The 27,636-nt window shown below is 41.1% G+C and overlaps 1 protein-coding gene across 7 annotated transcripts in view; it reads left to right on the forward strand.

The window, feature by feature from the left end:
• FRAS1 (Fraser extracellular matrix complex subunit 1) overlaps positions 1-27,636 on the forward strand; it is a 425,899-nt gene that overhangs the window by 327,875 nt on the left and 70,388 nt on the right. For 5 of the 7 annotated variants that reach the window (XM_014787828.2, XM_087434476.1, XM_087434478.1 and 2 more), the window contains 10 exons: positions 682-929; positions 7,599-7,747; positions 7,949-8,111; positions 9,695-9,830; positions 13,352-13,542; positions 14,555-14,708; positions 15,923-16,186; positions 18,313-18,501; positions 19,893-20,012; positions 20,290-20,469. In XM_014787828.2, coding sequence (XP_014643314.2) covers positions 682-929; positions 7,599-7,747; positions 7,949-8,111; positions 9,695-9,830; positions 13,352-13,542; positions 14,555-14,708; positions 15,923-16,186; positions 18,313-18,501; positions 19,893-20,012; positions 20,290-20,469 — 1,794 coding nt within the window. The remainder of the gene's footprint in view (positions 1-681; positions 930-7,598; positions 7,748-7,948; positions 8,112-9,694; positions 9,831-13,351; positions 13,543-14,554; positions 14,709-15,922; positions 16,187-18,312; positions 18,502-19,892; positions 20,013-20,289; positions 20,470-27,636) is intronic. The other 2 variants (XM_087434473.1, XM_087434474.1) reach the window with 2 other exon arrangements.

The following is a 27,636-nucleotide window of genomic DNA, read 5'->3' on the forward strand; positions in this document are numbered from 1 at the left end:
AAAATTCTAATAAATCCTGCAGTTTAAAAAATTTTAATTTTAAACTTTGTTTAAACCCATTTTTCCCGAACTTATATGACCTTGAAACTTTTTACACACAACACCTATCAAATCTATCATGGATCAGTACTCTAGACTTACACAGTTTGAGTTTCTAACTTCGTCTGTTTTTCAATTTTTAGATATTTTTAAATTAAAAACAACCTTATACTCTCACTTAAAGAACTCTTACAGGTTCATCAAACATAATCTATTTCCTTAACTTTTTCAAAAATATTTCAGTATCAAGATTAAATTCTAGAAGGGCTACCATAAAGAATAAAGGTTTGTCTTTTATTCTCTAGAACTAAGAGTGATGAATGGATCTGATAGAGGCAGATTTTGGCTCAATATGATTAAGAACTTAAAAAAAAATTAGAGCTATCTCCAGCAGAATTAGCTATCTTGTAAAACAGTAAGCCTCCCACCTTGAGAAGTGTTGAAGGGCAGGCTAAATCACCCTTTTTCAAGGGTAATGTAAAGGGAATCCTATAATGGGTAGGTAGTTGGACTAATTAGCTTACAACTCCCCAAGTTTATGACCCTATGTGTACTTTGAAATCCTGAGAACAAAGGTGTTATATAAATGAAAAGCATTATTCCCAGAAGTAATTGGTTTGCAATTTGTTTTATTCTGGAAAGGTGACACTTTCACATATGAGGATATTGAGAAAAATGTTCTGCAGTATCTACACGATGGCTCCTATGCCCGGGAAGACAGCATGGAGATCTCAGTCACAGATGGCACCTCGGCCACAACGGTGGAAGTGAGAGTGGAGGTGTCACTGTCAGAGGACCGAGGGCCTCGGCTGGCTGCTGGTGCCTCTCTGAGCATTACTGTTGCGAGTAAAACCACAGCTGTCATCACGAGGTCACACCTTGCTTATGTTGTAAGTTCTTACATTTGTCTTCTTGTTCTCCATCACAGCCTCCAACAGGCTGACTAAAAAGCAATGGTATGGCTGAGTATTTGGAGCATCAGGTATATGACCGTGTAAAGAATTCTTTTCTTGGGGCCGGCCCAGGGGTGCAGGTGGTTAGGTGTGAGTGCTCCACTGTGGCGGCCCGGGGTTCACCGGTTCGGATCCTGGGCGTGCAGTGACGCACTGCTTGTTAAGCCATGCTGTGGCAGTGTCCCATATAAAGTAGAGGAAGATGGGCACGGATGTTAGCCCAGGGCCAGTCTTCCTCAGCAAAAAGGAGGAGGACTGGCATCGGATGTTAGCTCAGGGCTGGTCTTCCTCACAAAAAAAAGAAAGAATTTTTTTCTCAACTTCTCCATAATTCTACTCTTAGGAATAGTTACACTCTATTCCAGCTGCTTCAGTGTCTCATGAGCAGACAAGTGAATGAGCAAAACTTTGACGAAAACACAATGAGTATGTGTAGAGATGGGTGATTGTCAATCATAGGAAACAGTGCCAATGTCAGAAAAGCCCAAGTCCCCATATTTTAAGCTCTGTTCGTAATATTTCAAATGGGAATTTTAGGGAAAGATCATTTTAGAAGAACTTACCAGGTCAATGACTAATAGGTGATGGTATTTCATGGCCCACTTTTCTGAGAGAAACCCACTTTTTGTCAGCTTTTGTCTCAGGCCCAGCTCTAGAGGGAATACGGGCACACTGCTTTGGCAGTGCCTCTCTGCCAGGTTTCCTAGGCAAGATCACTGACCCCCCCATCCCATACCCCAAGAGAAGCATATGGTTACGGGACCAAGGGTAGGTTCAGGAACTCCCGGGGTGGGGGGGGGGGGGGAGGTTTCTCATCTGGCCCTATCTTAATAAGTGATCCTGGTTAAACTCATCTTCTTTCTTTGATTTTACGTCTGGAGCTAAGGATAATGAGGATAATTAATTTTATTTTTCAGTTATGTGTGTTGTAAACAAATATAAATTCTCTATGTAAACATAATGATGAGTAGTTTTGATAAATGCCTTGAAAATAAGAATGATTATCTGAGTGGTAATCATTCTTAGTATTGAATTTTTCCTTTAATAGTCTTAAAATTCCAACCAATGACCCGGCCTTTTTTTAAACCTTATATAGTTTTAAGTAATTCTTTTCTGGGCTGAAGAGTCTGGCTATAAAGCGTAGTCCTGAATAGTAGCCAGCATGTAAGATAAAGCATTGGCCTGGGCTTCAATTGCTTTTGCATAAATTTTCCCCTCAAATTGTCTTTTCTTAAATTATGGGAAACTGCATTTCGCCCTGATTCTTCTCATGGGCCTACTATAGTTTCAGAACAGTTTTGATTTTTTTTTTTTTTAATTGACAGGTGATTTTTACCATAGGTTATGGTCTTTTGAATCTTATGAAACTCATGAATTCATAAAAATGTGTGAATACAGATTTAATCAATAGATCACCAAGGCTTGAAAAATGTTTGACAGACCAAAATAGCTCTCCAGGAGCAGTTCCTGCCCATTAACTGCATATTATAAGCTGCATATCAAAATGCAAGCCCATTGGCAACTGAACATGTATTTTCAGAAATTGATTGAATATGAATTTACCCACTAGAGCAGAAAGACTCCAAAAGAACTATTCTAGCCTGCTGAAAGCATAGCATATTTTAAAGACTTAGCTAAGTTATATACTAACTTTCTCTGGGGGTTGTAGAAGAATTTTGTACTTAGTGTCATGGGGAAAATTTTTCCAGATATGCATAGTTAGTGAGTCTGCAGTGAATATCCAGAAAGGTTGGAAAAGCCATCAGAAATCCTGGTCACAAATGGAGCAGAATCTAAAGGGATAGGAGCAGGTGAGCCTGTTCTTAATTACAGTATCATGAACTACAAGAGGGTGACATCATGTCGGGAGAAACAAAAGGCAAAAATGGGGTCTGTGTGATTTCCTTCTTAATGGTGGTTTCCTATACACAGTTTGCTATGCGCTGCAAGTAAACAAGTAGGGAAGGGATGGTGTGGGTTTTGTAGTTATAATGGGTGGGTTTTAATCCACGTTCACCACTTACTAACGTAGTAACCCTTGGCAAGTTGCTTAACTCTCTAGGGCTCAGTTTTCTCATCTGTAATATGGGGAGGATGATATAAGATTAATCTTAAAAAGCTAATAGCATTTCTCTACACCAGCCAAAAATACAATAATTCAAAATATGATACTATCTACAATAACATTACAGAACACATATCTAGGAATAAATGTAAGAAAAGATGTGTAACTTCTAAGGAAAATTGATGCTATGACTGACTATAAAGAAAATCCAAAAGAATCTCTTGACAAAGTATTAGAAATAAAAGGAAAATTTACCAAGGGGCCAGACAGAAGATCAACAAAACAATAGCATGGCTATACATAAGCAAAAAATAGCAGTAAATGTAACTAGAAGATGATACCAGTTATAATAGCATTACAAAAATCATGTCTATTGGACTAAATCTAACAAAAACCAGGCAGTACTTCTGCAGGGAAAATTATAACACCTCATTGACACATTTTAAAAAGCACTAAATAAATGATGAGATAATGCCATGTTCATGAATGGGAAGATTTAATATCAAAAAGATATCAATTCTCCCACAAATTGATCTTTCCATTCAATTGAGTTCCGATCAAAAACCCAATGGACTTCTCATGGATCTTGATAAGCTGATTCTGCAATACATAAGGAAGAACAAAGGGCCAAAATTCTGAAAAAGAATGATAAGAGGGCAGGGACTTTGTTCTATCAGATATCAGGATTTATTATAAACCTGCACTATAGAAGCAGTGTAGCACAGGAATATACTAGAAAGTCCAGAAACAGACCCACACATGGGACTGTAATATAAAACAGATATAACAAACCAGATCAGTGGAAACAGGAGGAACTAGTTAAAACATAAATCTGTCCAAAATGATTATTTATATGGAAAAAAAGAAAACTTGTACCACTACCTCACACCCTGCACAGATATTAACTATAGGCAAATGAAGCACTTGAATGTCATAAGTAAAATCTTACAATTCTTTGTAGGATATAGGTGAATTTTTTTTGATATTGGGAAAGGGAAGAATTTCTTAAACTAGAAACAAAGTGCTAACTATAAAGAAAGTATTAGTAAATTCGACTATATTAAAATTAAACTTATGTTCCCCAAAACACATCATAAATACAGAAAACAGACAAGTTAGAAATTAGAAAGAGATATTTGCAACACGTATAACCAAAAATAACAAAGAAAATATAAAGAACATCTGCAGATCAAGAAGGAAAAGATAATCCAGTGGAAAAATGAGCAGGAGACATTAACAGGAATTTCAGAAGAGGAACCCAGAGGGCCAATAAATATAAGAAGAGATATTCACCTTTTCAGTCTTCAGGGAAAGCAAATTAAGACTATATACCATTTTGGGGCTGGCCCCTTGGCTTAGCGGTTAAGTGTGCGTGCTCCGCTACTGGCGGCCTGGGTTCGGATCCCTGGTGTGCACCGACGCACTGCTTGTCCGGCCATGTTGAGGCGGCGTCCCACATACAGCAACTAGAAGGATGTGCAACTATGACATACAACTATCCACTGGGGCTTTGGGGAGAAAAAGGGAAAAAAAGGAGGAGGATTGGCAATAGAGGTTAGCTCAGGGCCGGTCTTCCTCAGCAGAAGGAGGATTGGCATGGATGTTAGCTCAGGGCTGATCTTCCTCACACACACAAAAAAAGACTATATACCATCTTATACCAATTCAATTGACAGAAATTAAAAGGTCTGAAAACACCAAATGTTGAAGAGGAAATTATTCTACAGGAGGTTCTTTGCTGATGGAAGTGTAAACTAGACAACCACCTTGGGAAAGAATTTGTCATTGTCTTCTGAGGATGGAATGTTCATATACCCTAATGGTTCCATTCCTAGATTCCTATCCAGGAGAAGATTTCATATATACACCAAAGGATACACACAAGAATGTTCATAGCAATGCTCTTTGTAATAGCAAATATATTGAAGCCAGCCACGTGCCCATCAACAGGATAACAGATAACTTGTGGTATACTTATTCTATGGAATATGAAAGAACACTCAAAACAGATGGACTGTAGCTACACAAAACAATATTGATGGATCTTAGCAGTACACTATTGAGTAAAAAGAAAAATAAATCCCACAAGAGGAAAGTCTAACTGCCTTTTCATAAGTTAAAAAAAAAACAACTAAAAATACTTTGTAGTAATATATCAAACTATATCAAGAAATTCAAGGAAATGAGAGACAAAATCCAGGGTGATGACAGGCCCAAGGCAGGATAAAGGAGGAGCACACAGGTAAATATTAATTGTCATAGTTCTAATCCTTGTGTTGAATGGTGGGTCAGCAGATGTATAAATAATAAAAAGAAAATGAAAAACTGAATTAATACAAAAGTAAGAAGTTCTTTGAGTAGGAAAATTACATGACAACAATGTCCATATTCTTATGAATTTTTTACACCCACAATATCTTGGATATCCCAAAATAGTAATTTTCTTTAACTTATGATAGCATTTTCAAAAAATATATATATATAACTGATTTCACACTTTTTCAAACTGAGCAGTTATTTAAGATTTGAAACATTATGATAAATATGCCTGATGTGAAATAAGTTTTTCTTTGCCAAATTTGCCAATGTGGAATTTCAAAGCTACTCATTTTAATCAAGAGCCAAGTGTTCTGTCCTTGTAGTTTATTACCATCTCAGAAGACAATACCTTAGAACTCTCAGCTGTCTTTTTAAAATTCTCTCTCAGAGGGTACTCATAGTAATATTAGGAAGTAGTCTTTTGAAAGCCTGCATATTGTATTTGATAACCCATGTGAAAAAACAGAGAAACTTTTAAATTATAAATTTAGGGGAAATTTCTGAAGTTTTGCAGCTTTGATGAATTTGAGTTTACTTCCTTGCTAGTGTCAAGTGATGTGAGGAACTAAGGAAAATTCTGTGATCTTGCATTGAGGCTCTGAACTACCAACTTGAAAGGCCCCTGGGGATAGAATTGAGAGCTGACTAAAACCTGCTGGCCCAGATCACCAGGTATCCACTCACATTCCTGATCCTGTACCTCAAGTAACTGTACAACAGAGCCATGAAAATTTGCCTCTGAAAGTACACTTGGCCATGCGATATTTATTTTCATTGTTGCTGTGGTAAAGTGTAAAGGAACCCCGTGTTCACAGCCAACTGCTCTAAAAGATGAATGACTCAGGGAAACTTGCCAAAAAGATGTTGCCTACCTCCTAGATATTTCCAAAAATATCCTTGAAGAAAGAGGAAATTGTTCATTAAGACATTCAATTATCATCCACTCGGAAACATAGAAAGCCAATTTTATTTCTCAATAAACGATGCGGGAGGAAAGGAAAATGGTTATTGTTAAGACTGGGCATCTTGGGGGTTGAGCATCCATAGGTTCAGTCCTGATATAATGAAATCTGTAAGATTCGCTAAATTCTTCTGTTAAACTAAAATTTTATCAGGGGACAGCCCCGTGGCATAGTGGTTAAGTTCAGCATGCTCCACTTTGGCGGGCCAGGTTTGTGGGTTCAGATCCTGGGCATGGACCTACACCACTTGTCAGCCATGCTGTGGCAGCGACCCACATATAAAAAAATAGAGGAAGATTGGCACAGATGTTAGATTAGGGCTAATCTTCCTCAAGCAAAAAAGGAGGAGCATTGGCAGCAGATGTTTAGCTCAGGGCGAATCTTCCTCAGCAAAAAAAAAAGAAAAGAAAAGAAAAATTTTCAGTTGAATATTACTTAAAGTGAGCCATTGGTTAAGCCAAATAATTTCCATTCTTTCTGTTTCACAGAATTTTCTTTATCATTGTGGTATATAAGGGAATTTTACCTGTTTCTAAAAAGCAAACCATCCTTAGAAACTCCAGAAGAAGCCTACAATTGTGTTTATAGAAAGATGACTTATATCTCTGACCATGTTTTGTTCTTCACTGGATGCTTGTAATAAAAACAAAACCTTGTGCCCTGGAGTAATGATAGGACATCTCTTTGTTTTATGCCCCGTACTTTTTTTTTTTTTTTGTGAGGAAGATCAGCCCTGAGCTAAGATCCATGCTAATCCTCCTCCTTTTGCTGAGGAAGACCGGCTCTGAGCTAACATCTATTGCCAATCTTCCTCCTTTTTTTTTTTTGCCCCCCAAAGCCCCGGTAGATAGTTGTGTGTCATAGTTGCACATCCTTCTAGTTGCTGTATGTGGGACGCGGCCTCAGCATGGCCAGAGAAGCTGTGCATTGGTGCGCGCCTGGGATCCAAACTGGGGCCACCAGTAGCGGAGCGTGCGCACTTAACCGCTAAGCCACGGGGCCGGCCCTTTATGCCCCATACTTAAAGTGCGTTTCCCACTCTTATCTTGAGCCATTCTTGAAAGAAGACATTATCAAAGAAGCTTTTGAGGAGGAATAAATACTGGGATTTTCATGCAGTTTGAAATGGTATTGCTTTATCACAGAGGGAAAGAGACTTTTCCAATTAGCAGAGAAGGAAGCACCCATGATCTTTAACTACTGGAAGTATTTTTTCCTGCAAATGTGTATTCATGCCTTGCCTCGTATTTGCCTGATTAGGATGATTCTTCCCCCGACCCAGAGATCTGGATTCAGTTAAGTTCTCTGCCCATGTATGGTGCTCTCTTAAAAACCTCAGGACCTGAGGTGGAAGAACTCTCAGAGGTTTCCAATTTCACGATGGAAGACATCAACAACAAGAAAATTAGGTATATAACCACTTTGTATGACTTGACAGAATTTTTTTTAAATTGTATTAAAATATTTAAGCAACTAACCAGTAGCTCCCTTGAAAGATTATACTGCTTCTGGCCCCACTTTTAAACAAAGATGCAGTGATCTTACCTGGCTTGTCAGGTATACTTGGCTTGTGTAGCTCATTTATTTGATTCTTCTCTTGGCCTCTATAGGTACTCGGCTGTGTTTGAGACCAGTGGTCCTCTGGTTACTGATAGCTTCCATTTCTCTGTCTCTGATATGGACCACAACCATCTGCACAATCAGATATTTACCATCAAGATCACTCCTGTCGAGAATCCTCCTCCAGTCTTAGCTTTTGCTGACCTTATCACGGTAAACAGTTCTCAGATCAATAAACAGGGAGTGCTATAGACAGCTGGAGATCTGTGACGATGTAAATACGGAATTTCTACCTAAATTGGTTGCCAAGTTCTTCCCCAAAGTGTCTAGGCAATAGTATCAAAATATGCATGGTTTTCAATCATGAGTTTTTCAAAAAGTATGAAAATAATTATATGCTGAAGAGCAAATCATTATATCCACGTTATTACCTTAGTCAACAAATATTTATGTGCTAGACATAAATGATAAATGTGTATTGTATTTTTTATACTATGCTAGATGTGTATAGTAGTGGGTCTAAAATTGGAAATGGAATATATCTTTGAAGAGTTTACAATCTGTTTACAACAACTCTAACACGGGGATATGGAGAGTGTCTCCAAGTCACTCCTCAGATCAAGTCAGTACTTACCACTGTAAACAATATTGACAGTTCCTTGGGGTGGGGGGTAGGGACTATGTAATGTATCCTGATCATGAAGTTACCCAGACCTGAGTTCAAGTGCCGGTTATGTTACCTACTAGTTGAGTGACCTTCGACCAATTATGTAATCTTAGCCTTGCTTTCCTCATCTTTAAAATATTGCTATTCCTGTTACATAGAGGATTGCTCTGATGATTAATAAAATAGCATTTAAAACCCCAGCACGATACCGGCACATGGTAGGGATTCCATAAGGGTTAATTCACTTTCCTCGTCCTGCTCGATATACACACCATAATGCCAAAAACTCAGGAGTTTTCTGATTTTGTCGAGCAACTGAAAATTCATGCAACTGAGTTGTTTCTAAATGATTCTGATATTCCACCCATTTTCCCATTTCCACACCTTGGGGAAGCCACTTAGACCTTCCCCATTCCCAGAGTCAGGATGACCTTCCACTGTGTAACTTGTAGATCTTCCTACGTTTAGCCAAGAGTTGCTCCGAGTGAGATGGCTTGGCCATATCCAAAAAAACACCACGCTCAGGTGGCAGAGTTAGCGTGTAAAATACAGCCCCAAAGGAAAAAGTTAGTTCAAGCAACTACTTTTACGTATACTGATGTATTTTCCTCCTTGACGTTAAGATAAACACTAGCTTTCAGGTATTGTGAGCCCTTTCTTCCTGCACACCTATAAACATAGAATAAACAGGACTTTCATTTGGGTGGGAACACCTAAAGGACAGCGCTGCCCTCAGTGTCTGAGGGAGGACTGGATGGATCATTCTCTAGCTGCAGGCTTTTGAATGTTGATATGGAAGGAAGGCAGCCATCCTGTCATACAACTGTGCCGAGGTGGGTGATTAGAATGGGCCAGTGCTGCTTTATAACCAGATGCATCACTGAAGGCAGCACAACTTTGAAGGGAGACACGGAAGTCATCATGTCTGAGTGTAGCTTTGAGAGGTGCTGAAAGACTGCCTGGCTTCAGCCACATGCACATTCCTCATCTCGTCTGTAGAGGGTCTGCCTCCTCAGAGAAGTGGAATTGGTGCTGGAAGGTCACCCCAGGCAGCACTTTTCAATTCAGTTCTTTTTATTGCAGTTTTGTGCAACCGCCCAAGGACTCTCTACCGTCTTTTCTTTCTTAGGTTGACGAGGGGGGGAGAGCCCCACTCTCATTTCACCATTTCTTTGCTGCTGATGATCATGACAACCTCCAGGGAGATGCTGTCATTAAACTAAGTGCTCTGCCCAAATACGGCTGCATTGAGAACACAGGAACAGGTACCAACAGTAGCTTTGCTGTAGAATTATTCTGGACCTGGAAAGAAGGGAGAGTGGAGGGGGGTAACTGCCTTCAATTAAACATGGGGATGGATAACTAGAGAGGAATGGAACCATTCTAAAGAAATGGAAGGAAGGAAGGTTCCATTCACTCAACAAAAATTTCCTGAGCATTTTCTGTGTGCCAGACACTTTTTTAAGCACTCGGGATATAGCAGTAAACAAAGCAGACAGAAACCCCTATCTTCATGGCACCTTAGATCCTGTTGGGGGAGACAGACAAGAAACCTAATAAATGAGAAAATTGTGTAAGATGTTAGGAGGTAAATCAGTGCTATGGAAAAAAATAGAGCAGCGTAAGAGGATTTGGAGTGCCAGCAATGGGGGTGGATGGGCTTGTGGACTGCACTCGGAATTGAGTTTCAAGAAAATAAAATGCCCGTCCTTTTATTGTGAGGTAGCTGTAGTTTAGCCAAACCATAGCTTATGTCTCAGCTCCTTTTAAGGATATGACTTGAATTGAAATGTGTGGTTGTGTATCTGTGACCCTCTCCTCACTATCCCTCCCCCATCCACCATCTGCCGTGGACCCACTGCCCTTGATGATTATAACAGAGAAGGAGAGACGAGAAGGCGTGCACCAGGCACAGGCCCCCTGAGACCACAGTGACTGGCAGTTGAGACAGCTCCTGGCAGGTTACTGTGCTGCTGCCTCTGCAATGAGATGCCTGAGTGCCAGCACTTGGCTCTAATTGGCGTGCAGCTAGCAGCTCCAACAGAGAGGCCATTGACTGAAGGTGTCTGTGGCCAGCGTGGTGCCTGGGAGTTGAGCCTGGTTACCGGAAACTCATTTAGCAGTGCTCATGTTTTCCTATAGAAAACCTTGGGTCTTTTCCCCATCTTACCTTTCAGGGTGTGCACTTAGATTTGTTTTTTGCTGAATTAGATTTATTTCCACAAGTGTTTGGGCTGGATACAATGGATGTAAAGATAAATAAGACACAGCCTCTATCCGAGTGGGAGACAGTTGTGAAACTGATAGGTTATAATAAATGAAATGCTAGGGCAGGGAAAGGAGCAAAGTGCTGAGAGAATACGTAGGACAAAACACTTACTTTTTCCTGGGAAGTTAGGAAAGTCTGAGGAAGTGACATTTGAATTGGAACTTGAAGAGTTAGTGGGAGTTCCTGTGGGCAGAGGGAAAATGGCATTTCTCACAGAGGGAAGAGCATGAGCCAAGGTCGGAAATCATGAAAGGATGGTTGCCCTGGCCTTCTCTTCTCTCCAGGTGGTTTCTTATTAAGCCCTCCTAACACGGTTTTACGTCAACCTGGAATGCATGCAGAGGAGTATTTCACTGGTCCAGAAGTCAAATTTCTGGCAAGCCTCAGCCTCTCTAAGGAGTGGCTCTCAAGCTTTAATGTGCATATAAGACTCACCTGGAGGGCATGTGAAAACACAGTTTCCTGGGCGGAAGCTCCAGAATTCCTCTTGGAGGAGGTTGGTGTGGTTGATTTCTCACCGGCTCACAGGCAATGTTATTGCTGCTGGTCCAAGGACCACACTTGGAAAACCGCTGCTCTACATTAGTACTAACCTGGAAGTAAGGAAAAGACATTCAAAGGAGCAAATAACTGTCCCAAGGCACATCATTTTAGGACCCCACCCTTTGCTCCTGGGGTGTTCAGAACTGAGTCTGTTTTATTTACATGAGAGTAGCTACCTAGATTCAGAATCCAGCTGATCAGAAGAACGTCTTTTTACAAACTCATTAGAAGAAGCAGCTTTAACTTCTCACTAGCAAGATGGGAAGAACCAGAATAATGATATTATTAGGACTAAAATCTAACAATGTGGAATCTACATTCATTTAGTGCCAGCACAAGCAGGACAGGACCCACCTGGATCACCTCTAGAGCATCACTGTGTTCCAGCACAATGGAGTAATCGATGTTCATAATGATAGCCTACATGCATCCAGAACTATTTAATTTGCACATAGTATATTCTGTGTAAGAAGGCAAGGAAGCACATTAATAAGAATGATTTGCGTGAAAAAACAGGAGGTGCAGTTTTAAAAATTGGAAAGATTTGGTGCATAAAGCCTCAGTGACAGATTCACTTGTTGAATAGCTTGTTTTCCTGTGACAGCAAATAAGGCATTATTCTATTTGAGTATATTTTTAGACATCATTTACTTTACTTAGGCTATTTTTGACCCAAATAAAGAAGCCACATTTCTCATATTTATAGTGATCAATGGAAAGAGAAAATAAAAATTTGAAGGAAGCTTAGCAGTTCCTTCTGGAAACCCTCAGCTGTGTGTTCTGGGGGTTATTGGGTCACTGGTCACTTAGACCCCTCTATGCTTCTGGTGTCAAGAAGAATAAAATCTGAGGGTAAAATTTAAGAAAATGTCATTGAAGAAAAAATATTTGTCTTGAGTTCTTATTTCAAACAAATTATAAATAAAATTTTTTCATTCCTAATCTTTCTGTTGGGAGTTCAACAAAAAAATGACACTGTCTACAATTCAGGAAGTCAATGGCCCTTTAATTTACCGTCTGATCTTTACAAAGGGCCATGGAAGAGAAAAAGAGGAAGGCTTGTTGCTTTCAGATCTTCTGTCTGCACTTTTCTTTGTTTATATATATCCGGGGAATGTTTGAAGACACAGGGGTTCTTTTTTCTCCTTTCTTTAGAAGAAAATTGTGGTAACAATTTAAAATCAATCAATTAGAGAGACTCAGACTGGAACCAAGTAAGAGACAAGTCATCCATCACTTAGACATTGCTCACTCTGCCCCTTGGCCTTTTCCCGTGTTTGGGGTTGGGAGTAGAAGAAGAGTTAACCGGACCCAGCACTTTCTGTGGAGCTCTGGATGTACTTGAGCATCTCAGTACCTGAATGGCACAGGAGCTCTGGGTGGTCCCTGAGCATCTCAGTAGCCCTGGTGTACCATCCCAAGGGCTGAGCTCTGACTTATGCAGAGGTTTCCTTAAGGAACTGAGAAGTCGCATGAAAATATGCTTAAGAGGATGTTTCTTAGATAAAAAGTTATACAGTTAACTTTTTCCTATGCAGAGAAAGAGCATTCCTCTTGCAGGATGTGCCAGGTAGGGTGGTTTTGAAATTGGCTGAAGCTTAAGGTAGAACCTCTGCTATTGTGTCTTTACTTGCCCCGGGTCTTATATTATCAAAGATATCTAACAAAATAGCCACTGATTCTATGCTATATAAAATAATAGCATTGTGAGAGCTTTTGTGCATATTACCTTGTTAGATTCTTCATGGAAAGAGCAGGGCAGGTATATCCATTTAAAGATGAGAAATAGTCAGTGGGGAAACTGGGATCCAACTCCATGTCTTTTAATTCCTGGTCTGCGTTTTTCCATGCTCCTACCTTTACCCTGAAGCATATTTTCATCTTTTGTTTATAATGCTGTCGTGTTTTCTAGGTCAGCCTAGTAAGGAGGAATTGATGGATCAAGGTAAAAGTTCTCTCTTGATGTTGATGCAGGTGATCGTTTTGGCCCTGGAATGACCAGTGACCTAGAGGCGTCATTCCCTATTCAAGATGTCCTGGAAAATTACATTTACTACTTTCAGAGTGTTCATGAAAGTGTTGAGCCAACCCATGATATTTTTAGTTTCTATGTAAGCAATGGAAACAGTCGTTCAGAAATCCACAGCATCAACATCACCATTGAGGTAAAGACTTTGGAAGTTGGAAAAGTTGGGCCTGTGACCACAATATGCCACCATTAGATAGCTTTATATGACCTCAAAAGCAAACAAGATGGGAGTTGACTTTCCATTTTAGAGGTCAATTTAAAAATATAACCCTGACCTTTAGGGAACTTACAGAATTAAGGCTGGCATTTGGGGATGGTCTGACTTGAAAATGTGAATTTCCATTTCAGGGTAAAATCTATTTGTTCTGTGTGAAAACAGTTTGTGAGGGTCAGACAGAGAAACCTTGCCAGTCTCATATTTAGATGAAAACTAACGTATGCCTATTTTTCCCTGAAATTATTGTGTGTGGTTCTGTGTGCATACTTGCCTTTTCTTATATTTTTAATGCATTTATTCATTAAATTATAACACTAAGTAAATGTGTTCCTTGATGCTATATTTATTCTCATTTGAGCAACTACCTAGGCTTGCTCTACCACCCCACGGAGAGAGGGAGATAAAAGATAAAACTCAAAATGGAATACCCTCTGCCTTGGGAAGATAAAATATGCAGTACCCTCAGCACCCTTCAGGGACAGTGGTGGAGGGAAGCTGGCACAGGGGCAGGAGACAGCTTTGAAAACCCATGCTTGATGGTGTCCTTTTATAGGTACCATGATATGCATAGGGTTTTCTAAAACAGTTCAAATTTCAAATACTGTGCCCCTTTATCCCCAGAATATACTTGTGCTTGTCTACCACATGTCCATATTTTTGGTCTGGGAGATATGATCATTGAACCTATGGAAGACGTCGGAAAAGATTTCTGTAGAATGTCCATCAGCCTCTCTTCAAAGGGACATTGTGTTTGTGTGACTTGCTCTCCTTCAAACTAATCATGTTTATGGGGAATTAAAGACGGTGTCACATTAAATGCTATTTTGATAGTGAAAGTTGTTGTGACAATGTTACTTTCTCTGAATAATGTACATTTTCTTTCTCTTAAACCAATATCTATGTGAGAGCTAATATTTTGTGCTTTAATCAGAGGAAGAACGATGAGCCTCCCAAGATGACCTTGCAGCCCCTCAGAGTGCAGCTCGGCTCAGGAGTGGTGATAAGCAATGCTTCTTTGAACCTGAGAGACCTGGACACTCCAGAAAATGAGCTGATTTTTGTACTGACAAAAAAGCCTGACCACGGTAGGACACAACTGCTGTGGAAAGCTTCCTCATTGAGGTGCCGGATGGCTTATTTGAATAAACACATTGATTTCAGTTGATTATGCCCCTGCTTTGCCTGTATATAGTCCCTTCTTTGCATCAAAGTATAATCAGATTCTCAGCTAGCTAATATTCTTTGAGGTCACAGTAGACACCAGTTGCTCTAAAAGCCTGAATCCTAGGTAATTGGTGTCTCTGAAATTCAATTTCAGCTGTTTTCTTGCTTTCTTATGTAACCTCAGGCAAAATAGGTTTCAGAATCTGGACATCCTCTTCTCAGGAGTAGGCATCGTTGCTTGATAACCCTGGGCCACCTCATGCAAAGAACAACGTTACAGCCTTGTTATTAATTGCAAAAGGTGTTCACTTCAGCTTAGAGGCATGCTAGACATATTTATGAGCTTGCTCCTTTTGCAAAGAAAGCACTTTTCCTGATTGAACCAGACATAAAAACCACCATGGGAATCTTCTACCTACTTCTTTTCTAAGTGTCATCCCTCTGGTATTAGCTAAAGCTCTGGGAACTTTCATCTCCCAAGTGGCGTCTTCTCCATTGTAATGCCCATTGCTCTTCTAAAGATAAAGTTGCTGCTGTTGATGGAGGGTTAATAGAAGAGGCTTTTGATCATTGCATTTTAGCTTGCCTTCATTCACTTTCAGTTTCTTTAATGAAGCACTGTAACTGTCCCGTTGCGATACACATGACCCTTGAAAACAGAAAAATATGCCTCAACCCAAAGATGCTTAGTGTCTTTCTAAATTTAAAAGCAATTTAAAACTTATTCCCATCTCCCATCCCAGATTCCCTAGGAGGAAGGCAGCAAATGAAGAGTGCTATTTTCACTTTGCAGAAGGGAAAAATAAGGTTTAGATAATGAAGTGAGTGTGAATTCATGAAGGGAGATTTGATTTCTAAGCTGCTATATTACCACATCCATCTGTTTCTCCTTAAGAGATTTTTAACTAGGACAAGTGGGACTTTATCTTCTTTATTTGTAGATGAGGCCCCAGGGCAGCACCCTGTGTTTATGTGTAAAATAAGCTGTTGGACATTTATGTGTGTGTGTCACCAAGAGCCTCTGAGGCGCTTGGTATTCTACCCAGGCTCATACTAGATGACAAAATCAGACAATGTTTTGGTGCCATATATATTCTACCATTGTTTCTTTGTTTTTCTTTGCTTCCTTCCTCAGGCCATCTATTCCAGAGGCAAACTGCTTCTGAGCCTCTGAAGAATGGAAGGGTTTTAGCCCAGGGCTCCTCCTTCACCTACCAAGATGTCCTGGCTGGGCTGGTCGGGTACATGCCTGGTGGTCCTGGTGTGGCGGTGGATGAGTTCCGGTTCTCCCTCACTGATGGCCTCCACACGGACACAGGGAGGATGGAGATATACATAGAGCTGCCTACAGGTGACGCCCCCCACGTGGCTATAAACCGAGGCCTACAGCTCTCAGCAGGTACCACGGGAATGGAAGAGAGTAGCTATGGTTCTTCTGTCCTTATTTCTTCTTTGTCGGTGTGCAGTACTTCTTTCCACATTGGCTCTGTGGGAGGGTCTTAAACTAGATGTTCAGAACCCTAGGAGACTGGAGCTGAGGAGAAATATTGTTTTAGGGACACTAAGAGTTGTGAGTGACAACGTGAATCTCTGAAATTCTTTGGGCCAGAAGCCTTTGTCTGTGAATTTGAGAAAAGATTGAGAAGAGTTTATAGTATTTCCAGGGTCCTCAAAAATCTTAATTTATCCAACTACTTATAGGCCCAGGTTTCTTAGAGCATTGCCACTGCCCAACCAACCCCTCAGAAACAAAGAACAAAAGAAATCTAGCAGGATTTTCAAGATGCTTATTTTTTTAAAAAGGCACGGAAGGCCTTTGAGAAGCCATTATGCACTAAAAGAGATTACACACAAAAAGAGATAATTGAGAATCATTAGATATGGTATTCTAGGGTCTAGGACTCACAGTTTTGCCCAGGTGTAAGCAACTGAAGGACCTGTGACAAGTGTCAGTCTTGGAGTCAGTTTGCAGCAGGGAGTTACTTAATTAGGCCCTTTTGCCCAAAAAGCATCTACATCCCACTGGGGTTCTGTTTGTCTATTTTTAGTATCACATGTATTTTGTAGTGAAAAAAATATAGTATAATAGTATTTGAAAATTTGGAAATTCACAAAAGTCCCAAGTGTTAGGTCTGTGATTTAACTTTACCCTATTTACAAGCTAATAAGTCAGCCTGTTACTGTTTCATGGATGGTGATAGAAGACACGAGATTCCTCGGTCAGAGACAAAGTACTTTGTTACTCACAGCACAGCATGCAGCATTGCCATCAGCAAGTTTGCATTGGTTCCCTCTGCCCTCCAAGTCTCATGGGGGTGATGAGAAGGCCCAGATGGATGCCTTCACATGTGGTGGGATGCATTACAGAAGAAGAACACTGAGCTTGGGGAACACTCCATGTTATAGTAAGCAATAAGCAAGCCTGGTCTTTGTCCCCGAGGAAGAGATCACCTCATCCCTCAAGGTTGCTCACTGAGAATGGCCTGGGGAAGGAGCAGTCAGGGGGCCTTGCATTGTTGGCATTACCCAGCAAGAACATGCAGGGATACTCAGGTGCCATGGTGGATTACCATTCCAAACACCAAGATGTATTACACATGAATGACTAAGATCTGCTTTACCAGAATTTACTGTTTTTAGTATGAGAAAATGGCTGGATAGGAAAGCAAAGGACAAGGCCCTGAGAAGAGATGTTGCTAGTAGCCAGTGCCTTGCCTCCATCCCAACACCTGTGCAGCCTTACAGGGCCCAGCACTCAGGTCTCCCTGCTCTGTAACCCTCACCATACCCTCTGTTTTGAGGAACACTGATTTTGACTACTCGGTCTAAGATGGCAACCAGATACATTTGTGAGTTTATGTGAAGCTGTTTTTTATGATTTGGTGATCCTCAAGGCAGTAAATAAATTAGATCCAAGCAGGTTTCATCATAGATCTAGGAGTTATTTACATCACAGAACTAGGAGGTATTACATAGGTCTAGGTACTAACCATAGGTCATGAGAGTCCAGCGAGCATAGGGAGAGAGTGAAAGTGGATCAGAAGAGGAAAAGGGCTTAGATCAAAACCCAAGGGATGATTAGCAAATTAGGAAGTTGGGACTATTTCATTTATTTTTATTTTTTTGCGAGGAAAATCAGCCCTGAGCTAACATCCATACCAATCCTCCTGTTTTTGCTGAGGAATACTGGCCTTGGGCTAACATCTGTGCCCATCTTCCTCCACTTTATATGGACGCCGCCACAGCATGGCCTGACAAGTGGAGCATCGGTGCACACCCGGGATCCAAACCCCTGGCTGCTAGCAGCAGAGTGCGAGCACTTAACCGCTATGCCACGGGCCGGCCCCGGGACTATTTCGTTTAGAGAAATTAAAATTTATTCAACTGGAAACAGAAGGGCAAGCACTTGGTACTTGCTTGGACCCAGGGAATGCGTGATAATTTAGTCTCCAGTCTCCTAAAATCATCTGACATTCTATTCAAAGGAAATGGTGGAGAATGACCTATTCTCCCATTCTCTTCCAGGATCTGTAGCACGCATCACAGAACAGCACTTGAAAGTAACAGATACTGACTCAGATGACCATCAGGTGATATACATCATGAAGGAAGATCCTAGTGCAGGGCGCCTGCAGATGGTAAAGCATGACAACTTGGAGAAAATCACTGTTCAAGGCCCCATCCGAAGTTTCACCCAGGTTGACATTAGCCAAGGTCAGCCAGTTCTCTTCTGCCTACACACACTTCCACGGACTCCACCCACACTAGTAAAATGGCAGTTAAATGCCTGGTAGCCTATGGCAGTAAACTGTACACTCTTTGAATAAGAGCTGCATTATAGCTTCATTCATTCTTTCTTGTCTCCTTAATTTTTTGTTTTAAAAAAAACTATCCTTTGCTAAAATGTATGCATGCTTTGATGTAGCATTAATGAAATTTGGGGCTATTATGGAAGAAAAAAATCATTTTGACTTGCTATGATGCTAAAAAGTGTGTGAGAGAGAAAGAAGAAAGGAGTGAATTGGGATAGATTATAGTGAAAATTATGCCTGCCTTAGGTGAACAATTTATATCTCTTTTCAGCTCCCCAAAGAGCACAAGTTAATGAACTAAGCAAAATGGAAGGGCATAAATCGGAGCTGCCTGGGGGAGATTACATAGCTCATCCCTCCTCCAGGAAATGCTGATGTAATGGAAAAGCATAAATGTTAAATGCTACGTAGTTACCGTATGGTGCTTTCAGGGTAAAAAAGGGGGGGAAAGTCACATATGGGGGAAACGTAATCCAAAGTCATGTGATAATGTGCAATTCCGTTTAGAGGTGGAAATATGCCCCCGAGGAGCAGAAAAAAGGGTCCTGTCCATGCATAATACCTAAAGATGGTAGCAGCTGAATTCTCATTGGAAAGGGATAGAATAGGCAAAGGGACAGTAATTCCTTAACTATTCCTTGCCTCATTGTCTCTTTCTAAAAAATGAGACCAGGCACCTCTTCCCAGATGTTTGGTTATATTTCACTGAGAGATACCAAGAAGTGATGTTGTGTGGGTTAACAACAATGTAATACATTGCACTTCTCCCCTTGAATCCTTTTGACTTCTATGTAGAGTTTATTTATTTTGTTTATCTATTTATTTGCTGGTTGGTTATATCTCACGTTATTCCAAAAGTGATTTAAGGCTGTACTGGGAAATGGGAGTGACGAGTCCTGGGAGAATGTGGCTGTGTCCTCTTGCCCTGTGACGTGGATATATAACAGAGTCTGTGGGTGCGGTCAGTGCACATTTTCCATGTGGGCAGTTTTTCTGATCTAGTTATTCGTGAGATTTCCTTAGAATCTTTCACAAAAGCTGAGCTACAACCGTAAGCAGTGCTCCCTGGGATGATTTTAGTATGAAGGGGGTCTTTGATTATGAGGAATTCAATAATGGGAGAGGAAAGGGAGGAAACGAAACTTTAGATTAAAATGTCTAAAGCAACATCAACGTGAGGAAGGTGTTAACTGATTCATTGGTGTGAATACCAATTGAATTCCCACCTCAGAGTTCAGAAATAAGGGCAGAAAGCACTGATAGCAAATCTTGCTTTTTTTGTCCTTTTTACAGGCCGGGTAGAATACAGTCATGGAAAAGGAGAATCTAGAGGGAACTTTGCTTTTAAATTTGATGTGGTTGATGAAGAAGGCAACAAATTGACTGACCAGTCATTTTCCATCAGCGTTTTGGGTAAGGGGGCATTGGGTTTCTGAAAATACTCCAGCAGTTCTGAGATTATGTAGTCTACACTGTGCTCACCTTGAGGCTAGAGGCTTTCCTTTACCCAGCTGGAATGGAAATCTGGAAATCATATCCCCTCTATTGTGCAAAGCTCTGGCTCCTTGGTGCACTCTCTGAGGGACAGGCCTAAGAACTATTCTGATCTTACCCCTGGGCACCAGGTCTAGAATTGAAGAAAGGATGCTGAAAAGATCCCATTTCAAAACACTGTTTCTGATATTTTCAGAAGACAAATCCCCACCAGTCATCACCATCAACAAAGGGCTGGTCTTGGATGAAAACTCAGTGAAGAAAATCACTACTCTGCAGCTTTCTGCCACTGACCAGGAGAGTGAGCCTGCGGAATTGATCTACAGAATCACCAGACAGCCCCAGCTGGGCCACCTGGAACACGCAGCATCACCGGGTAAGCCTGTCATCTCTTGCTTCATCAAACCAAAAGTTGGGATTTAGTAAGTGTGGTGGGGAAGCCACATCATGTGTACACGTACACCTAGAATCTGCCATTTTTAGTATTTATTTTCTGCATCACTAATTTTGACCACCTTATACTGCCTTGCATTATACTTCTAGCATACAGTAGATGCTCAATAATTACTTGCAGAAGGTTGAATAAAAAATTGCAATTTTATGTAAGCAATCTTGTCTCCATAACTAAAGTGTCAATTCCTTTAGGGCAAACACTGCACTCTGTTCTTCTTCTGAAGTCTTTGAACACCTGGCATAGTGCAATGAACTGTGCTTAAAAATTCACTTCAACAAATAGCAAGTGAGCCTGTGTATTCAGCAAGGTTCCAGTTTAGCTGCTGCTAGGGGAAAAAAAAGATAAACAAGATACAATCCTCACCCTCCAGAATTCTCTACTGGATGAGATAAGGAAACTCTGCAGATAACCATAGCTCAGGGAAGAAGATGGCAGGTGTTTTAAGAACTGTACAAACCGGGTGTCATAGGAGTTCAAAGTGGGAGAGGCTACCTTGGGTGGGAATGTGCACTGCAGTGGCATTTATGAGTGCCCTTGGAAGACAAAGTTCGAGCAGACAGAAATTGTATTATTTCCAGAGATGAGAACAGCCTGTGGGCACATTCAAAAAATAGTGAGTGGGCCAGTTAAGCTAAAGCATATATTCTGAAAATAGTAGTAGATGGGGCTCATGGGTAGATTGAGATTTTATGGGGGGCGGTCTTCAAATTTGGGATAAGTAATCGCTATTTAATTCAATAGGCAATAAGGAGTCATTGCAGAATTTTGAGCAGGGAAGGGAAATGAAATTCATCTAGTGTCCCACAGGGTGAACTGAAAGAAGGAAAATGGAGACAGTGACAGTGGTTAGGAAGTTTCACGTTTGGCCAGGTAGAAGGTGGTGAGGCTTCACCTAGAGGGGCAGTAGTGGGAATAGTAAGATGAGAATAATGTAAGACATCATACCTGGTACCTAGTAAGTATTCAATCAACAATAGTGGTGGGAGGAAGGGAGGGAGGAAGGAAAGGAGAGGGCGGGAGGAAAGAAGGAAGGAAGGAATTTCAGAGGGAGAGCCTGTAGAATCTAGCAGCTGAATAGATGTGAAGGACAAGAGATACTTGCTTAGTAAATAATCTAAAGGGAGAATTGTCTTTATTTTGTATGTCATAGAGGCAGTCACAGCTTGCAGGAGACTTAGATCTTCATTGCTTTACTTTGAATTTTAGGTTACAGATTCTTCATTCATTCAACTAGGGAAATAGCAAAACAGGGGAAATACCTGCCCTGATGGTACTCACTTTCTAATGCAGGCAGTCAGGAAGCAGACAGGTGAGCAAATATATCAGATGTCAATGGTGATGAGTGTTGGGGGAGAACAAGGGCATTCCCAAGGTGCAGGGAGCAAGGGTGTGGGGGAAGGCTTCCCTAATAACAAGATGACATTTGAGCAGAGATCTGAAGAAAGTGAGAGAGCCAGCCAAGCTGATATATGAGGAAAGAGCTTTCCAGACAGAGGGATCAGCCAGGCACATCACGTTTCGGATGCAGCAAAGAGGCCAGTGTGGCTGCTTCAGAGCAAATCAGGGAGAGAGCAGTGGGGATGAGCTTGGAGAGGTGGAAGGTGATCAGCGGAGGAGGTGAGGAAGGCAGATCATGTCTGGGTCCAGGGTGATGGTGGAGGAGGGAGTGTTGTGCTCAAATGATGGGAGGGTGTAGGGAAGGATGGACAGATTGGCCAAACTCTCTAATGCAAATTAAAGCAGGCGGCCTACCGTTTTGTCCCGAAGTTCCTGGGAGAAGTATGCAGATCAGCACTCCCAAGACCAGCACTCTTGGCTGCATGAGATATTTGATAACTAATTCATGAGCTAATTGCTTCTGCCAGAATTCTGTCAGGTTGCTGATTGTATCTCTCCAAAGATGAAAGGGCCAACTCTTGGCTGATGTATTAGGCAACTGCATCCACACTGCACAGAGCTTTGACAGGCTTTGAGCTTCACGCAAGGCACTGCTGGTTGCAGACCTGCTGCTAAGTCCCAGCCCTCGGTGTTCTCTGACCCAGGCGGTGTCGAGTCCCGTGTGAGGCTGCTCCAAATTTGCCTTTTCTGTTTTTACAGGCACAGCCTTCACTGGGCTTAAATTCTGGTTGCCAAGACCAGGCCAGTGCTGTTTAGGGAGCGATCCATTGGTGATCACACTTCTCCCTCCTCTTGGGAAAATAGCCTCTCAAAATAGAGGGAGGGCTCCCCTTATCTGGGACACTTCCTTCACCTGAACTTTTCCACCAGGCTTGACTCCCTAATCCATGTCATCTCCTGCCCCCACCAGTTTTTCTTGATACGCCTGTTTCTAGTAATGCTAAGTAGATCAGATACAAGATCCAGTCCCTTCCCCATTATTCTTGGGGGTCCCTTCCCATTGCTAATAGGACAGGGCTTCCCTGCTCCTCCCTCACCACCAACCCCACTCTGAGTCCTTTTCGTAGCATTTAATCAGCATTCTCTCCTTCCCCGTCTCCCCTAAGTGAGAAAATATTCATGAATTTGATTCTTTTTAAATGTCAAAGATCTCCCTTCAGAGGAGCTACATATTGGTTACTTATCATCCTCTCTTAAGGCAGCTGGCTACAGCTTAGAGAAATGCAGCAGCATCTCATCCCAGTTGTCTCAGTGGGTGAGGATGGCTCTACCAGGAGTTGGGGTTGGGCTGGGGCCTGTTCTTTCTGAGAAGAGCAGAGCAACTTCTAGGCCAGTGTCTGTAGTGCAGGCACTGAGCTATTTTGGGACCAGATGCCTCTTGGAATTATCATTTGCCACCAGGGCTTGCAGACACCCTCTTGATGGTTAACTATGAAGTGGACTTATTCTCATGCTGTCTTCCTTGGTCAGCTGGTTGTAATTGATTGTTCTTTTTAGATAGACAGAAAATGTGTGAGGATCCTCTTTTCTTCCTCTGAGGAGATATAGGGAGCCGTATGCCTATGCAAACCATGCAGAAGACTGACAGGAGCCTCCTACCATTGAGGAGAGTCTAGTGTGAGGGTCTGATCCCGTGTGTGCTCTTTTCAAGGTTAAGGGGCTACACCCTCATGTCAGGGACCCTAAGGCTCTCTTTTTCTTGGGAAATCAGAGTAAGGAGTTATGTTATTAGGATAGAAGCTAAGCTGTTGGAATAAAGAGACTCCAAAGTATGGTGCCTTTAACAAAAAGTTTATTTTCCCTAACAGAAAAGTCCAGAGGCAGGTGGCCCAGAGGGCCTGACGTGTTTCAGTGATCTTCAATATGAGGCTCCCATTTGTGGTCCAACCACTACTGGAGATGCTGTCAGCCCCTGGCCAGCAGTAAGGGAGGCAAGGCCAGTGGAGCCCACATCCATTTCCTTTTTAGGAGTACTGTTAGAGGAACACACATCCCTTTTGATCATACCCAGTGGCAAGAACATAGTCACACCAAGCTGTGAGGTGGCTGGACATGCAGTCCCTAACTGAGCATCCAGTTCTGAGCTAATAGTCAGGAGCTACATTTTTTAAGTAGGGGAGGAGTAATATTGGGCTATAGCAGTCTCCAGCACAGCACTGGTTCTCACCTTCACCAAACATTTGAGTAGCTGTTGCAGGAGAAGACTTAGGTTTTGGAAGTGGGAGACATGTAAACAAATAGGGAAAATATGTGTCAGTAGCTGTGACAGCAACATGACAGAGGACAGTGGAGCCAAAGGAAAGCGAGCTTTACTTAAGAAAGGGGTAGGGATGAGTCAAGAAAGAAGCCCCAGAGGGGGTGCTTTAGCACAAGTGTTCTTTGGCTTCATCTTTATCTCTGCCTCTCTCAGTAAGACACCTGCTGTCTTAGTTTGGGTTCTCCCTGAGAGCAGAGGTAAATTAGTCTGCTAGGACTGCCGTAACGAAGTACCAGACTGTGTAGCTTAAACAGCAGAAATTTATCGTCTCGCAAATCTGGGGGCTGGAAGTCCGAGATCATAGTGTCGGCAGGGTTGGTTCCTTCTGAGTGAAGGATCTGTTCGGGGCCTCTCTCCTTGGCTCATAGATGGCCATCTTCGTGTTCACATGACGTTCTCCCTGTACGTGTGTGCCTGTGTCGAAATTTCCCCTTTTATAAGGACATTAGTCATGTTGGATTAGGGCCCACCATAATGACCTCATCTTAACTAATTACATCTGCCGGGATCCTATTTCCGAATGAGGTCCCATTGGGAGGTACTGAGGGTTAGGACTTCAACATATGAATTTGGTCGGGGGAGGGCACAATTCAACCCGTAACAGAAAGCTGTGAAGAAAATCTGAACAGAAAAGCTGAGTCTCCCACAGCATGAGCTTGAGGTGGGACACAGGCGACATAGAGCCATCCACAGCTGTGCTGAAAGCAGGCAGGGCAAGGCCATCACCTAACATCCTATTAGGAAGGCAATTTCTTTAAAGATGCTTTATTCCCGCAACATTTCGCTGACCTGGACTGAACTTTCTCTAACATGTTAGCCCTCCAGGGAAATTGGAAAAACTGACAGGGTTAATGTGGGTCTCCGTAACACTGCCAGATACATAGTTTAGCCAGCAGGTTGGTGACTGAAAACACCTTCGATGGGATTAAAACCCTTCTAGATATTTCAAACAGTAACTACCTACTGTGACAGCCAGTAGAGACAATATGTTATTAGAAACATCATCTTGCTGGCGAGTGAGTAGCTGAAGTCTAATACCCAATTAGCAGAAGCTAAAATTAAAAAAAAGCATATAGAAATTGAAAATCTGTGCTCAATAGGACCTCTTAGATATTGATTATAGTAAGGGAACTAAATTCATTCACCAAAAATGTTTTGAATACCCACTGTGTGCCAGGCACTATTCTAAATGCACATTAATGAAGAAACAACAAAAATCTTTGTCCTCTTGAAGCTTACATTCTAGATGCAGCTTGTTACCCTCTGGCACTTAAATATGGATAGCACTTACATGATAAAATTAAATACCCCATCAAAATCAATATTTTAGACAAGAAAAAGGTTATAGGCAATAAAGTATTCTAGAAGAAACAATTCAATTCAAAAATATTACAATATAACATTTCAGATCTGAGTTGTTTTGTGATTCTTTACTACTTTTCTGTATTTTTCACATTTTTTTTAGTAAGTATGTATTAATTTTATATTGAAAAAAAATTAAAGGATAAGAATGAAATCCAAGAGGCTCCTTGTCTGGCCTGAAAAGGCTAGATGAGTTTTACAAATGTACTACTAGCAGGCATAAACTCTGGGATTAGACAGTCTTGAGTCCAGTCTCAGCTCTGCCCTCTTCTTAGCTGTGTGACCTTGGATAGGTTACATTGCTTTTCTGATTTTATTCCAGTGTCATAATCTATACAAATGAAGATAATATGCAATTCCCAGAGTTGTTAAACAATAAAACTCGATAAATATAAGCAAGCCTGAAATAGTGTTTTGCACATGGTAGGTGTTCTTTGTTTGCTTGGCTGAATTGGGAAAGGCCCACTACGATCAAGCCTAGAGCTCTCATGCACTGCTGGTGGGAATGGAAAATGGTGCTACCACTTTGGAAAATAGTTTGACAGTTTCCTAAAAAGTTAAGTATACACCTAACATATATTCCAGCCATTCCACTCTTAGAGATTTACCCAAGAAGAGTGAAAACTTATGTCCACACAAAGACTTGTGCACAAATGACTGTAGCATCTTTATTTGTAATAGCCCCAAACTGGAAATAACCCAAATGTCCATCAACAGGTGAATGGATAAATTAGGATATATCCACACAATGGAATACTACTCAGCAATAAAAAGGAATGAGCTATTAATACATGTTACAATGTGGGTGAATCTCAAAATAATTATACTAAGTGAAAGAAATCATGCATGAAATAGTACATACTGCATGATTCTATTTATAAAAAATTAGAGAAAATGCAAAGCAATCTATAGTGACAGAAAGCAGTTCATTTATTGCTTTGGGATAGGGTAGGGAATAGGAAAGGGAAAGATGGAAAGATTACGGTGTCAGTTGGAAACTTTTGGGATGATGGATATGTTCACTATTTTGATTGAGGTGATGGTTTCATGGATGTGCCAAAGCTTACGTGAAATTATACGTTTTAAACGTGCAATTTATTATATGTAAGTTTCCTCTTAATAAAAATATTTAAGAAAAGATCAATCCCAGAGCTTCCTTCCCAAGAGGAAGGAAAAAATCTATCACCTTTCTTAGTCAGTCTTAGACTTTCATAAAGGGAACAGTGAATTTGGTGACCGGTTGATTGTGAGAATCCAGACAAGTATTTCCCCATGAGCCGTGAGGATGGATTCACAGCAGGGGAAGAGATTTAAATTTCTCAGTTCGGCCAGTCTGAAGTTATTAAATTCTTAAAAAATGGTATGGATTTCTGTCGAGAGCCACAAGACAAAGCAATAAAACAGGGGGCTACATTTCTTGCCTGTCAAGAGCTGATGTAGCAAGCACAGAAATATAAAATGCCTCATCAAAAAATTAATGCCCCAATATTCAGGAGGCTATTGTATCTGGGTGACAATTTTCAGATGATAAAGAGAGATGCAAATGTAAACGATGCGGGTTGATTCTTTTAAAAAAGGTAAAGCAGTTATATTGATGTCACAGTTGAATATGAAAGAGTCCAAGTAGAATCTCTTTGTTGTTTTACGGAAAAGCCGAACTGGTTTTGCCAGGATTAACAATGACAAATAATAAATCCCAGGGAGCAGCAAGTGAATTTCAGGACCAAACCAAAGGGCTAGATTAGATGGATTAATACCCCAACACCCAGAATCAGAAGGAAGGAATTTGTGCTGAGAGACTAAAAGATGTGATTTTTGTTTCAGTCTTGGCTGAGGATGGGTCAGAGGATGAGTCACAGAAGCCCTAAGAAAGAAGCAAGAATTCTGGTCTGTTTTGCTAAATGTTGTTGGACATTTAAAAACATAGAAATTATTCATTTATGGGATAACTTAGCATTATTTAAAATCACTAGATTTTTTTTGTTTTAAAATGACTGAAAAAAAAATAACATTTTCTCTATATCATGTTATTAAAGGACACTGGTTTTCTAGGTTGTTTTAAAGTTGCTGTA

This window comes from Ceratotherium simum, chromosome 8, assembly GCF_057802395.1.
Source record: "Ceratotherium simum simum isolate JZ-2026a chromosome 8, ASM5780239v1, whole genome shotgun sequence".
NCBI lineage: Eukaryota > Metazoa > Chordata > Mammalia > Perissodactyla > Rhinocerotidae > Ceratotherium > Ceratotherium simum.